Genomic DNA, 15,713 nt, shown 5'->3' on the forward strand with positions numbered 1-15,713 from the left:
AGCCAGGGGCTGCGTAGGCACCTCGCTGAGAACCGGAACACGTGTAGCCGGTTTTGGCATGGTGTCTGTGGATACCGCGGACCTTGCGTGTCTGTCTTTGTCCTTGCGTTTTTTGGACAAAACAGTAGTCTGATGACATTTTATAATTAAAAGCTTTACCAAAAAAGTGCTGGGCGAACTCCGCACGACGCTTAATAGTGCGTTTATTGAAAGTAGCACAAAAGCGACAGCCCGAGACGTCGTGGTCTGGGCCTAAACAAGGTATACAGAGGGAATGGAAATCCTTATGCGGTATTTGCTTCCCACAAGAAATACAATTATTAACTTTGACATCGGTCTGAGGCAAGAAAAGTTTCCCCAACGGGATACTTAGCTTTAAAGAAGACTTTGGTTTCCAAATTTTCATAATTTCAGGAGCTGGCTGGCCGACCGGCACTTGCGAACTGCTTCTGCTTCGGGCACCGCGTGGCAAAAAAGACTGAAGAAAATGGTGTCGGCTGTGTCTTATGTACCCCTGTCGCACTGACATCAGGAAAGAAAGCGACGACAACAGACGCCGGACCTAGACTTTGGAATTCGGCCGCCTGACGGCAGGAGAACCCATCTGTTATGACTGCAGCTGTATGCACGATGAACATCTGATTATACTGGAATAGGAGTCTGCTCCAAAGGCTCATCAATCAGCAAGTCAGACTCCTCCGGCTCCGAAGGACCAGCATGGCTCGGAGGAGGAAATAAAGTAGATAATACACAGTCTTCAGTTCCGAAACCACTTGGGTCGGAGCCAATAATTTTGCAAACGCCAGTGCCTGTAGCAAATTCTGCACCACACAATCCACATCAAAATCGGAAAGGCTAATAGAGGACAGATGGATGGATGGGGGCACTGATTGAAAGATCGGCGATTTTGGTACCTCTGACAGAGATTCCAGGACTGGGAACCAGCTCCGAAAAGACGAGATGCACGGCTCAGAGGACTGTGGAGCAAACAAAGGTTTCTTTGATTTTTTTAACTTCCGAAGCATAAGCCTTAGAAGACTGAGGATTTACTAGACCTGTTCTAGTCACTCAAAGTTTCCTGAAAAGATGGTTTGATTAGTCCTCTATCAATTAAACTTTCTCTCCTGAAGAATCCTAGAACAGAAGGAATGACAAATGGAGCAGCTTTCCAGAAGGTGCACTGCTCCCAAACATTATACACAATTTACATGGTATTATTGACATTTTTTGTCCACATTTTGGACATTTCTTAACTTGATTTAGGAGATTTATCCTTATCCTGGTCAGCCATAATGGAATATACAGTCTCAAGAAAAGATAGTGTAGTAAAAAAAGATGTTATGTACTCACCATAACGTTCCGAGTAGTTATGCTTCATTTCTCTGCAACCTGTGGGTATATGGATCCGTATCGGATCCGAGCTGGCAACTTTTTTTCTAGCATCTGCTCCAAGCTCCGAGCTCCTCCCCTTACCCACAATGCCCTACTATCCATCTTCCCTCAGACAGTTTGCTGCAACTAATATATATGCAACTCAACCCAATAACCAACCTGAAAACAGGAAAAGGTCCGGGAGATGGAGGGAATGTTGCAGAAAAATGAAGTACAACTACTCCGATGGAACGTTATGGTGAGTACATAACTTCTTTATCTAAAGTAGTTAACTTCATTTTATCTGCAACCTGTGGGACAGAGTCCCCAGCTACTCCAATCCTGGGAGGCCCTTATGGAAGGATATTCCTGAGCACCGCAGAGCCAAAGGATGCTCTACCCCTCGAAATCAGATCTAATTTGTAATAGGAAATGAAGGTATGTGAATTGGTCCATGTCGCTGCTGTGCAAATATCGTCCAAAGGTACCCTGGACCAAAAAGCAGCAGAAGTCACCAAGGACCTGGTAGAGTGAGCCTTAACTATACCAGGAGGTAATAGGTTCATAGATTAGTACTAGGCTAGCTGCCCTTTAGGGCCATTTTAAGCCTAGCCAATTGCCCTATGTGAGAATCAAACTCTGCACCTTGTGCTCATATAAGGTAAATACCTTAACAGTTATGCCAACCTCCCACCTCCAGTTATCCAGGGATGATGCATACCTTGTGCCTGCTGTTTACTTTATGAGGACTCAGATCCCCACAAGTCTAAACTGATGAATATAGTGTCAGGTCCTGTCTACAAACAATGGAACAGTGCTGAATTCAGTAACTGCCTGCACATCTGGATGCATCTCACAAGTTGGTTACTCTTGTTATATGAGCTGAGGCTGCATGGAGCACAAGTACTATAGTTTCTTGCTGCATATAACAAAAGTACAGTCTCAGTAGCATAAAGGTAAATCTTGAAGTTTATGATGACCACAATTATTGCTGTAGTCCCCTGATACATGACATTTTGTTTCCCAGAATGTCTTTACAGATACATTCCACTAAGCTAAGGTTAGGAATCACTCAGGAAAAATATACCTACTGGCAAGCACACATTAGCTCACAACAACATGGTGCTTCAGTTAAACAAATTATTCTGAATGGCACAAATCTCCCCAGACATCAGTATTTCCTTTCTTTAAAAATCTATATAAATATTAAATTGCATAATTGTATCATAATAAAAAACAGGTAAAATGGCTATTTTCACTCCTGTTGACTCTTCTTCCATTACGCTGATGTCCATTAAATGTTACCACCATGGGCATGTTTCTTGCACAATGGCTTATCTTTCTTTGAGAAGGCCTGCCCTTCTAATGAAGTACAGCAAACAGAACATACAAAACAGGTGTCATATGCCAGGTATAGCCTAATGCTTCTAAGAACTTGTCACCGGCCTCAATTGGGAATTCACATCCATGACACATGGTACCGAACAAACTGTAGAAATCTGTTTCACAGTAAGGTTCACCATCCTCCATGTGAAAGACGTTATTACGGATCGGTCTATGACAAACAACACAGATGAAACAGCCAACATGCCAAGTCTGTTTTAAGGCATTGATGACCTCACCAAGTATCTTTCTCTGACAGCGGGCGCATTCTGGTGCAAAGAACTGCTCATAGCAACGCTCATAATAGATAAAGCCCTTTTCCTGGACAAATCCAAGATCAGCCATTGAGGTTTTGCAGTGGGCACAGTTAAACTCCTCTGGATGCCATGACTTCCCTAAGGCCATAAGGAATAAACCTTTTGCTTTGTAAGCATGTAAAATGCAAAGAGTGATCCATCTGGCTAAAGAAACTTTAGAAATAGCTTTTAACATAAATGCTTTGGAAAAAGAAACAATTGGTCCGTCTTGCGGAAAGACTTTGTTCTATGAAGATAAAAACGAAGTTGTCTATGAACATCCAACAATTGGAGTTTGTATTCACCTTTATTTTGAAAGTTGGGAAAGAAAACAGGCAGATTAATGGACTGGTTTATGTTTGCTTCAGATGCCACTTTAGGTAAGAAAGAAGGGTTAAGTACGGAGGGAAACCCTATCCTTATGGAAGACCAAATAGGGAGGCACGGCAGACAAAAGCTTGAAGCTCAGAAACTCTCCTAGCTGAAGTGATGGCTACTAGGAAAGCTGTCTTCCAGGACAAAAGTTTTAAGTCCACCGACGCTGCGGGTTCGAATGGAGGGGCGACCAATGCCTGTAAAACAAAAGTAAGGTCCCAAGGAGGTACAGAATCCTTGACAGGGGGCCGTAGCAGAAAAGTACCTTTGAGAAAAACCTTACACAGCCTAGAGGAGGCCAAGGTCACGTTGTCTTCGCCAACGTGAAAACTGGAAATGGCTGCCAATTGTACTTTCATTGTGGAGGAAAGTACAGTTGTGCACCTACCATAAATCTAGATGTTAGTGTATTCCCTGTTGCAGTCATTACACTTGGGTTATCCTGCTGGCAGGCTACCCGCAGTCGGCCAGAATTCCAAAGTCCTGGTCCGGTGTTGGTTGCTGTTGCCTCTTCCCGGATGTCAGTGCACCAGGGGTATAAAAGATGCAGCCAACACCATTTTCTTCAGTTTTTCTTGCCCCAGATGTCAAGTGCCCGCAAAAGGGTAGGCTAAAAATTCTGCTTATAAAAAAGCATGCACTAACAAACATTACCTTCATCTACAAGCAAATACACCACAAAGGTTGTATAGAATAGAGAAGTACAGATAAGTCCCAGCAATGACAGGGGGATGGTGGGAGGGTAACCTGGACTGCAACAGTGAATACATTCGAACATCTACATTTATGGTAGGTACACAACTATACTATGCTCATAGTGTTACACTGTTGCAGTCATTACACTTGGGTTGAATCCTAAAGCTGAGGTTGGGTGGCTGGGCCTAAATAGAATTAGGAGTGGCTATGAGGCCCTGCAGAACTGCAGTGGCAAAGCCTGCTCTGGATTTAGAGTAAAGAGATAAGTGGTAGTACTTTGTAAAAGTGTGCACTGAAGTCCAAGTTGCAGCCTCCAAAATATCCTTGGTTGGTACTCCTCTGAGAAGGCTGCTGCTCTGGTTGAATGTGGCCTAATGCCCTTAGGCACTGATTTGCCATGTTGTGAATAGCAGAAACGAATGCAGTGGCCTATCAATTTTGAAATAGTCTGCTTTGAAATAGCCTTTCCTTGCGATCCTGCAGCATATGCCACTAAAAGTTGTTGTCTTTCTGAAAGTTTTAGGTTTTGTCCAAGTAGAAGCATAGCTGTCTGTGTATGTCCAAAGAATGCAGAAGTCTCTCCCCTTTATGTCCGGATGGAAAATAATAAATGGTTCCACAGCCATTAATGCCTGTAACTCTGAGACTCTTCTTGCTGAAATTATTGCTAGGAGCAGAGCTGTTTTCCATAAGAATTTTATTTCAGCTGTACTGGCTGGCTCAAAAGGAGGCAGTGTGAGTTTACCAAGACAAAATTGAGGTCCCATGCAGGTATTGGTGCTCTCCTTGGAGGTCTTATGTTTTTGGGCCCTCTGAGGTACTGCCTTAGCAGTGGATGTGAAAAAAATAGGTGGGTTCATATTGTAATGAGCTGAAATGGCAGAGGCATGGATCTTAATTGATGAGAAGGATAGGCCTTTGTCCAGCATCTCAGGTATTGTAAAATCGGAGGAATACTTGGTAAAAGCGTGTCAATTCCTTGTGCCTGGTTCCAAGCACAGAATCTCTTCCATTTTTCTGTATAAGATTTTCTGGTGCTGGGCCTTCTGGCCTCCAAAATAACATTCATAACTGCTTTAGAGAGAGGTGTGTTCTGAGTGGTTATATTATCCGCCAAGCAGCCAGATTTAGTGTTCTGAGTTGGCTGTGCAGGATCTGATTGTTTTGTTGGGTCAGTAGATGAGGAATTTGAAGTAAAGTCCAGGCTGGGCCTTGAGACAAGCTCTTTAGGATTGGGTACCAGTGCTGGCATGGCCAGTCTGAGGCAATCAGTATCATTTTTGGCTTCTCTTGTCTGACCTTTAGGAGTACCTTGGGGAGGAGGGCAGAGGAGGAAAGGCATATACTGTGAGGGTTTTCCAGCTGAATGATACAGCATCCACTTTCCATGCTTGTTTGTGATAAGTCCTTGTGCAGAATCTCTGTAGTTGGCAGTTGTGAGGAGAGGCAAATAGATCTATGGCTGGGCATCCCCATTTCCTTGTTATGCTGAAGACTTGTGGATCTAGTTTCCACTCTTGAGGGTTCATGAGGTTTCTGCTTAGTTCGTTTGCCAGAGTATTTGTCTTTCCTGGCAGGAACTGTGCTTGCAGGTGCACTTGATAAGTCAATGCTGTGTTCCACAAAGTCATGTCTTATCTGCAGAGGGGGTAGGAATGTGTGCCTCCTTGCTTATGTACCACATGATTGTAGTATTGTCAGTCTATCAGTTGTCCTTTATTGAAGACTTCGGATCTGAAATTAGATTTTGAAAATCTCAGGAGTCGGCCGACTGGCACTTGCGAACTGCTTTTGCTTTGGGCACTGTGCGGCAAGACAGACTGAAGAAAATGGAGTCTGCTGCATCTTTTATACCCCTGGCGTACTGATGTCAGGGAAGAGGCGACAGCAACAGACGCAGGACCTTGGAATTCGAAGACTGCGGGTAGCCTGCCAGCAGGATAACCCAAGTGTAATGACTGCAACAGTGAAACACGAACACCTAGCTCCTTGCTGAAAAATACTATACAGGAAATCCAACACTGCTGGAACAGGAGCTGTAAATGATCTATTTCTCTCGGTGAAGCCCAAATGGAAAATCACTTCCATTTACTGCAATATAGTTTTCTAGTGGAATCTTTAATAAGAGAGGCTACTAGAATCGATTTGACCTGGGATGAAAGACCGGGAGTCCTGGTGATTAACAGAACTGGAGCAACCAAGCTGTAAGCTTGAGGTTGCCCAGATCGGGTGGATGTGTCCCCGATGGATGGGAAGTTAGATTCGGGCAGGGATCCAGAACCCACGGGGGAGCTAATAGAGGAGACCAAAGGAATGGCAACCAAACCGGACGAGGCCAAAACAGGACAATGAGGATAACTTTGCACCGTAGTCGGCAAGCTTCCTGAAGAAACTTCAGAATGAGTGGCAATGGAGAATAAGCGTACAGAAGCCCCGGGGGGCCAAGCATGGACTAGAACGTCTCTCTGGGGACTTCCCCTTGCTGCACTTCGCGTTGGAAGGAAAAGCGAAGAGATTGCAGCAAGGCTGACCCCATGCCAGGAAAATCTCCTCCGCTACTGACTGTTTCAGAGACCATTCGTAGGGCATCAGAATGGCCCGGCTCAATCTGTCCGCTAAAATGTTGTAGCGCCCTGGGATGTGCTTTGCTATCAGACACAGACTGGTGGAAATCGCCCATTCTTACACACTCATGGCCTCGCGACAGAGGGTAGGATCTGGTTCCCCCCTGCCTGTTGATATACCAGGCGACCGACATGTTGTCTGACTGAATTGCAATCAGTCAGAGAGGGAGGACTGTGTGAAAGGCTTCCAACGCTAAAAGCACTGCCCTCATCTCTAGAACATTTATGTGCAAATTGGTCTCTGTTTGGGACCACGTGCCTTGGACAGTCCTTCCCAAAGCGTCCCCCCCACCCGAGTTGGGAGGCATCCGTGGTCACCGTGGTTTGGACTGGGACTGATGCAAATGGACGTCCTGTTGATATCTCCGGTGACATCAACCACCAAAGAGAAGTCCTGCAGACGTGGCTGATCTTAATCGGAAACTCCATGGGAAGGTCTAGCCAGGACCACGGGACTGCCAGAGTCCATTGAAGAACCTGCATGTGAAGACGTGCATATGGGAGAATATATATGGTGGCAGCCATGGAGCCCGGAGAACTTCACTCGCCTTTGAAGACTGGGAAGTTCGCTATCTGAGCTGTGTGGCCCCTGAGATGTAGAATCCTGTCTGGAGTTAGGAATACCTTCATCTGCAAAGTGTCTAACCGTGCCCCAATGAAGTCTAGAATTTGTACTGGTTGCAAATGGGATTTGTGAACATTGACTGTAATTCCCAGTGAGTATGCTAATCGAATGAAATAATCTCGGGCCAGACAAGTGATGCTTGTTGTGCGCAGTCAAGAGCCAGTCATCCAGGTAAGGAAACGCCTGAATACCCTGAAGCCTCAAGTGGGCCGCTACAACTGCCATTACCTTGGTGAACACCCTGGGCGCTGTGGTGAGACCAAAGGGTAGGGACCTGAACTGAAAGTGATTGGCTCCCAGCCGAAAGTGCAGAAACCTCCTGGAGCTTCTGTGTATTTTGATGTGGTAGTAAGCATCCTGAAGGTCTAACAAGCACATCCAGTCACACTCTCCGAGATGAGGTAGAATGGACTGTAGAGTGACCATCCAGAATTTCTGTTTTGCTACAGACAGGTTTAATGTGGACAGGTCTAGTATGGGCCTGAGGTCCCCCTTCTTTTTTGGCACCAAAAAGAACCTTGAGTAGACACCTAATCCGGACTGATCGGGAGGAACCTATTCGATGGCTCATTTGATGAGCAGTTTTGAAAACTCTAGAGCTGCGGCCTCCCTGTGAGTGGGTGGAAGATCCGGGAGGTGTCTTATAATGTTTGGAGGGGCAATGAAAGGAATAGAGTAACCTCTGGATATTATCTGAAGGACCCAGCGATCAGTCATAATGGACTCCCATGCCGCTGGGTGTAAGGACAATCATCAGACTGCCTCCAGAGTAGGACAGTTGGGCAATCCCTCATGGCTGCTGACCGGGTCTATCAGAAAAGGGTTCCCTAGACCCGAAATTCGTGGGACCCCCTCTACCTCTGGGTTGGCATCGATCTTTGGTGGATAGATGTGCTACTACTAGACATATCACACAGAGTGTGACCATCAGCAGGGGAAAGCTTATGGCCACACTGTACATTTCTTGAATACAGGCTTTGGCTGATCAGCCACAGTCCTGCGTTCAAAGGTAAGGATACTACCTTTCCACAAAAACCACACACACACGTAGGGGAAGGGCAGGCCTGAAGACTACTCTATTACCAGCAAAACTTTTTTTTTTTTTTTTTTTTTTACACTAACGACCAACTCGCTACTACAGAAGGGGAGGAAGGGTAATCCTACACAAGCACACTAGATAAAGACAAAAGTTTCCACTTACTATCCCTTTTTTTTAGCTCAGAGCAAAGGAGACCACAATGTACACTACTGGCGTGGCAAACGAGATCTGAGGGAAGATTGGAGAGGGTAGGGCATTATGGGTAAGGGTAAGGGGAGGAGCGCGGAGCAGATGCTAGAAAAAAAAGTTGCCGGCTCGGATCCGATATGGATCCGTATACCCACAGGTTGCAGATAAAATGGAGTTAACTACTTCAAATCAAGACACACCCCAAAAAACTATTTCAAATAAGCCCTTAAAAACTATGGGCTAAATATGCTATTACATATGCTATTAAACACACTAACTACTTATCTAAGCACTCTAATATTTATATTAATAAATATATATCAAAAAGCTGTGAAACTGTCACTGTTCAAAAGCACACAACTACTAATTAAACTACACTAAATATAACAAGACCTATAGCAAAAAAACGAGGCCAAAAAGAGGTATTATCAATTCAAGAAAAGGCACACCAAGGAAAGGAATACACACAAAGTTATAAGAGCTATAAGTGCTAAGCTAACTCTAAAACAGAGAAATAAGTTATTCAGGTAAATTTTAAGAAAATAATTTTGTACTGGCCTGAGCTATGCGAGGAAAGTACAGTTGTGTACACTTACCATAAATGTAGATGTTAGAGTGTATTCACTGTTGCAGTAATTACATTTGGGTAATCTGCTGGCAGGTTGCCCTCAGTCGGCCTGATTAACAAAGACTTGGGTCCTGTGTCGGTTGCTTTCCCTTCTTCCATGATGTCAGGCCGTCAGGGGTATGAAACATGCAGCCGATGCCATTACATCAGTTTTTCTTGCCCCAGACATCAGGTGCCCCCCAAATGGGGAGCAAAAAACACCAAAAATATACCTCCAATCCCAAAAGCAAATACAACAAAAGGGCTTTTAAGCATAGTGAAAGAAAGTAGAGGTATAGCCACAGAAAAATAGGGGCCTGGAGGGAGGGTAACCAGGACTGCAACAGTGAATACACTCGAACATCTACATTTATGGTAAGTGTACACAACTGTACTATGTTCTTCTTGTTTCACTGTTGCAGTCATTACATTTGGGTAGATTCCTAAGCTCCAGGTAGCAGCTTCTAGAATGTTCATGGTAGGAACACCTCTGAGAAAGGCTGTAGAAGTAGATGCAACCCTGGTGGAATGGGATCAGTTCCCTTGGGGGATAGTTTTTCCAAGGTGCATACAGCAGAAACGAATACAATGGCTTATCCATCTGGAAATAGTTTGCTTTGAAATAGCCTTTCCCTGTGCCCCTGCAGCAAATGCCACCAGCAGTTCAGATTTTCTTTGAGATTTTGTCCTGTTTAAGTAAAATCTAAGTTGTCTGTGTGCATCCAATGAATGCAGAATCCGCTCCCCCTTGTTCTGTGGATTGGGAAAGAAAGTTTGCAAATTAATGGTCTGATTAAGAGCCACACTGGATACCACCTTAGGCATGAAGGATGGATTGGTTCTGAGAGATGCCCTGTCCGCATGAAAAGTGATGAAAGGCTCCACTGCCACAAGAGCCTGTAATTTGGAAATCCTTCTAGCTGAAGTGACTGCTAAAAGGAAAGCTGTTTTCCAGGAGAAAAAATCTGAAGTCTGCAGTAGCAGATGGCTAGAAAGGAAGGAGAGTTTTTCCAAAACAAAGTTGAAGTCCCAGGAAGAGGTTGGAGCTCTCCTGGGTGGTCTTAAATTTTTGGCCCCTCTGAGATTCTGCTTTAGCAGAGGATGAGAGAAGAGGGGAGGTTCTGTGTTTTAATGAGTTGAAATGGCTGAGGCATGGATTTTTATGGAAGAAAAGGACAGGCCCTTGTGAAGCATCTCAGTTAAGTATTGTAAAATCTGAGGAATATTGGGCACTGCTGTGCTTATCCCTTGAGACTGACTCCAGGCACAGAATCTTTTCCATTTGTCAGCATAGGATTTTCTAGTACTAGGCCTTCTCACCATAAGATTTTCTAGTACTAGGCCTTCTCGCTTCCAAAATTACATCCATCACAGGTTTGCTGAGGGATGCTAAGGGTGAAGTTAGGTGATTAGCCACACTGCAAGATTGAAAGATTGGAGCAGAGTGTGCAGAATTTCGTTGTTCTGCTGAGACAGTAAGGTGTCTGAGGCAGGTGCCACGGAGGAAGGTATGACATTTGCGCAGGAGTGGGTACCAGTGTTGGCGAGGCCAGTCTGGAGCAATCAAATCATTTTTGGTTTGTCCTGTTTGACTTAGTAGAACGTTGGAGAGCAGAGGCAGAGGGGGAAAGGCATAGACTGATATATTTTTCCAGCTGAATAGAGCATCCACTTTCCAAGCTTTTTTGTGATGAGTTCTTGTGCAGAATTTGTCCAACTGATAGTTCTGGGATGAGGCAAGAAAAGATCCATGTCTTGACTCCCCCATTTTCGTGTCAACATGTTGAAAATCCGTGGTTCCAGTTTCCATTCGTGTGGGTCCATGAGATTTCTGCTTAGTCTGCCAGAGTATTCAGCTTTCCTGGCAGGAATTGAGCTTGTAGTTATATTTGACAGGTCAAGGCTGTGTTCCACAATGCCATGGCTAGTCTGCAAAGGGGGTAGGTGTGTGTACCCCCCCTGCTTGTTTTATGTACCACAACCATAGTGTTGTCCATCATTAATTGTCCTGGATGAAGGTAGTCCTTGAAGGCTGTCAATGCATTCTGTACAGCTAGCATTTCTTTTTGATTGATATGAAGGTGCATTTGATTTGGGCTCCATTTGCCCTGAATGTACTTACCTGCCAGATGTGCCCCCCAAGCATAGTCTGATGCGTCTGTAGTTAGGGTTTGGGCGGCAGGGGGGTAGTGTGAATGGTAGTCCCTTGTTTTGGTGGCAGGCCTCTGCCCACCATAGGAACTCTAGTTGCAGGCAAGGTATGATAGGAATCAGTTTCCAGGCTGTGACAATGCGGACTCCATAGACTTTTTAAGTACCACTGAAGTTTCCTCATATGCAGTCTTGCATATGTAATTAGAAGAATGCAGGAGGCCATGAACCCCAAGGCTTGCAGTATTTGCCTTGCAGAAAGCAGGGTTTTTTGTGGCCACCTGTTTGAAGCAAGTCTCCAAATGAATTTGTTTCTCTGGTGTAAGGAAAGCCATCTGGGCAGTTGTATTCACGCTTGCACCCAGGAATGTAATTTTTTGAGAAGGTACCAGTTGTGATTTCTTTTCGTTTATAGTGTACCCTAGACAGGTTAGAACCCTTTGTACAAAACACCAGATGGTTTAGAGGAGTGTCCTTGTTTTCGGCCTAAATTAGGCAGTCATCCAGGTATGGATATATTTAAATATTTTTTTGCCTGCAAAAAGCAATTACTGGAGCCAGGCACTCTGTAAAGACCCTGGGCGGAGTGGATAAGCCAAAGGGCAGTGCAGAGAACTGGTAATGCAAGTGGCCTGCTTTGAAGCGGAGGTATCTTCTGCAAGATTCCCTGATTGGGATATGCAGGTAAGCCTCTTAAATCTAGAGTTGCCAAATAGGCATCTTTGCCTAGCATAGGAAGTAACTGGTGAAGAGTCAGCATCTTGAATTTTGGAATGTCCAGAAAGGTGTTTACAGTAGATAAGTCCAGAATTGGACGCCATGATTTGTCTTTTCTAGGTACCAGGAAAAGTCTTTAATAGAAACCTTGTCCCTTTTCCTCTTCTGGTACTGGTTGAATAGCCCCCCATGTTCATGAGGGAAAGTGCTTGTTTCTGGGCCTCTGCCCACTGATTTGGGGTCAGGTCTGGCCCTCCGTTTGGAAATGGCAACGTGTGGAAATGAAATCTGTAAACCTGGGATACTATATTTAACACCCATTTGTCCTGGGTTATAAGTTGTCAGTTTCTTGCATAAAGAGCCAGTTTTCCCCCCAAAGGGGCGGCTAAAAGGTAAGTGCTTGGTAAGTGTAAAGGGAAGTCATTGAGACTGCTTACCATAGGGAGGTGTCTTCTTGTTTCCAGATTTGGAGGAGGAAGCACCCCATTGCTTTGTTCTAAAAGTCCCTTGTGACTGAAACCTGGAGCCTTTGGAATGTCTGGGTTTGACTTGAGTGGATCTCGAAGGAACTGGAAAGGACCAGTTCTTAGTAGGCCAGTGCCTACTAAATCTTGGAAGCTGCACTTGTAAGAAATCTTTCACAGTTTGCATAGATTTAGCTTTACCTTCCATATTTTTTAAAACTTCTTCAGCCTTATTACCAAAGAGACTGTCCTGTTGTAAAGGAGCATCCAACAATTTTGCTTTAACATGATCAGGCAGATTTTGATCTTTGAGCCAAGCATACCTTCTTTGCACAGACCCAGTTATAGCAGCCCTGCAAGAGGCCTCCAAAGAATCAAAACCACATTGCAAGGTATGTTTTCCAACTTGTTCAGCTGAATGTAATAAATCCTGTAAATCTTTATTTTCCACAGAGTCAGAAATTAACATTTTCTGTTTAAGCAGTCCCATGATATGTGGTTGATATTTTAGCATATGATACTGACAGTTTAAAACCCTGATTGCCAAGGTTGCAGAAGTGTAAACCTTCTTACCTCATCTATCCAGCGCCCTGGAATCTATCAGAAGGGGTAGGATTTTTAGTAGACGTCTTAATGCCCTTGGGACCCTGAGAAATCATTTCAGGATCTGCAATAGGATTTTTGCAAGGGAATTTGTGGGAGTCAGGGACCCTGAAGTATCTGTCTGGCTTACAAGGATAATCAGTTGCCATACTAGATTCTGAAAAATCAACAGTGTCTAGAACAGGAGGTATAGCCAAAGGCCTGTGCTGAGGAAGAAGAAGAAAATCCCCAAGTCTCTTTTTAGATTCAGAAATCCTGACTTTCCCAGTGGAAATGTTCCCGTAAGGTATGTAAAAAGTTTCCCCAAAAGAAAAATCCTCAGGGGGAGAAGCAGAAGGAATGGAATCTTCTGCATCAGAGTTGTCATAAGTAGGAATAGACTATTCCTGTTCATTAGAAGAGTCAGAAGAAATAGAATCCTGTTCAGAAGATTCATAATCAATGTCTTGCCTAGGCCTTTTAGAAGGGGGGGGGTGGCTACCCCTGATCAGAGTAATTAAATCTTCATCCATTTTGATCATTTGTTTTTTAGGCATAGGGGCCTGCACACGTGGCCCAGGTGTCGGTTTTTTAGGCATAGGTCTAGATTTTGGCCTTAGTTTTGAAGATGGCGTCGGTCTAATATACAAATCTGTAGGACAGAAAACACCCTCAGGAGCAGGTGCCTGCACAGCGGCTCCAGACCCATCCAAGGTAGAGACATCCGCGGGTTCCATAACTGAAGCATCTCGCGGCATACAGGACTCTGAATGGGTCTCAGCAGAGGCCTGCAAATCAGAAGTAGCGGGTATCAGGGGCTGTGAAAGCGCCTCAATAAGTAGTGGCAAACTGGCGACTGGCTTAGGAGAATAGTCGTCGGCAGTTTTGGACCTCAACAGCCTGTCTTTTTCTTTGTGTTTTTTTAGGTATTCCGGTAGTCTGATTGCTAACTGACGACATTTCTGGATAATTGAAGTGTGAGCCAAAATATTTAGAAGCAAAAATGTACCGACGTTTGATAGTGTGTTGATTAAATTTAGCACAAAACTGACAGCAAGGAATGTTGTGGTCAGGGCCAAGGCAAGGAATACAGTACAAATTAAAATCCTTATGAGGTATTTTGCTTCCCACAAGTAATGCAAATAACTTTTACTGACATTGGTAAGGAGAAAGAAAGTTTCCCCAACGGGGTACTTAGCTTTTTAGTTGAAAACTTCGGTTCTGAAACTCAAAACCGAAAATTTCAGGAGTCGGCCGACAGGCACTTGCGAACTTCTTCTGCTTCAGGCACCGCGCAGCAAGAAAGACTGATGTAATGGCATCAGCTGCATGTTTTATACCCCTGATGACCTAACACCATGGAAGAAGGGACAGCAACAGATGCAGGACCCAAGACTTTGTTAATTAGGCCGACTGAGGGCAACCTGCCAGCAGATTACCCAAATGTAATGACTGCAACAGTGAAACACGAACAACATCCTCCGATCTATTGCAGCAGCAAACTAGATCTGAGGTAACTCCAGGTGCATCATGAAATAAGAACTTGGCCTGGAGCTGTCTGAAGACCTCGAGCTTTGTAGTAGGCCGACTCGTCTCCGAACCCATCTGTAAGAATGAACGGCGTAGAACTTCTTCACATCGACAACATAGCAAAGAGGCAATTACATGTTTTAAAGCCAAGTGAAACTCAAAATGGCCTAAGGTAAAAGTTATGTTTATTGTGCATACTTATACCAGAGAAGCAGCAACAGCTTAAAACAGGAGTGCTTTTCATATGTGGAGTCTTGACACTACAATGTGGACACTGAGCAGGAAACTGTTCATAAATGCTTTAAGACAAGGGCCAAAAGTTTTTACTGTAAGTGAATTTAAAGTACACTGCACTTGGAACAATTGAACAAACAAGTACATTTTCATGATTTCGGCACAGACATCTGCTACGCTACAATGCTGCTAGCAGGGAACAGTCACCATTGTTACTTGTAATTCTGTTCTGCTTTCAATATAAGCATACTTTTTACAAAAATACACAACAGTTGAGTAAGCAATGGTAGGCAGCTCTATTTGCCTGTATTTATTTCAAACTCATTCCAGACAATTATCTTTAAATGGCTGCAACGGTAAATTGCTCACAATTCTGTTACAAGCATTAAACTGGGTAAGAACTGCACTACGAAAGAACATTCAGATACTGCAATTTTTAATTTATCGCTGGGTATTTCAGTCAGGAAACTGTAAAATTACTTTATTTCACAAACCAAGGCAGTAACGATACAAAAATAGCAGATCCCTATAGAGAGTTCCAACTGTCCATAATCTACTCAGTTTGCTTCATTCTTTGATGCTTCATCAAAGTTCCCAACAAGGTCTGCAGAAAAAAAAAAAAAAAAAAAAAAAAAAGGAAAAAAATGATCTGTGTATTTGCTTACTTCATGAAAATACAAACTGCAAAATATACTTCTGTGGGTCTCGACTCAATCAAAACACTAACTCGTGTAACTAAGGCTTAAGATACATATCAGACATTGCCTTATGCAAACTAAACTTGCTTAGACAGGCTTCCAGCAAAAAAACACGACTGTACAGAAACTGAA

General features: G+C 44.0%; 1 protein-coding gene and 1 pseudogene across 1 annotated transcript in view; both read right to left on the reverse strand.

Moving 5' to 3' along the window:
- Nucleotides 1–2,267: 2,267 nt before the first annotated feature.
- On the reverse strand, nt 2,268–13,289 carry LOC122795955 (annotated as a pseudogene).
- Nucleotides 13,290–15,155: 1,866 nt separating this feature from the next.
- BTF3 (basic transcription factor 3) overlaps nt 15,156–15,713 on the reverse strand; it is a gene marked incomplete in the record, with an annotated part of 242,152 nt that continues 241,594 nt past the window's right edge. The window contains 1 exon segment of the mRNA XM_044063948.1: nt 15,156–15,487. Within this exon segment, the coding sequence (XP_043919883.1) occupies nt 15,441–15,487 (47 nt within the window).

The sequence above is a fragment of the Protopterus annectens genome, chromosome 2.part2, assembly GCF_019279795.1.
Source record: "Protopterus annectens isolate FY-2018-M chromosome 2.part2, PAN1.0, whole genome shotgun sequence".
Classification (NCBI taxonomy): domain Eukaryota; kingdom Metazoa; phylum Chordata; order Ceratodontiformes; family Protopteridae; genus Protopterus; species Protopterus annectens.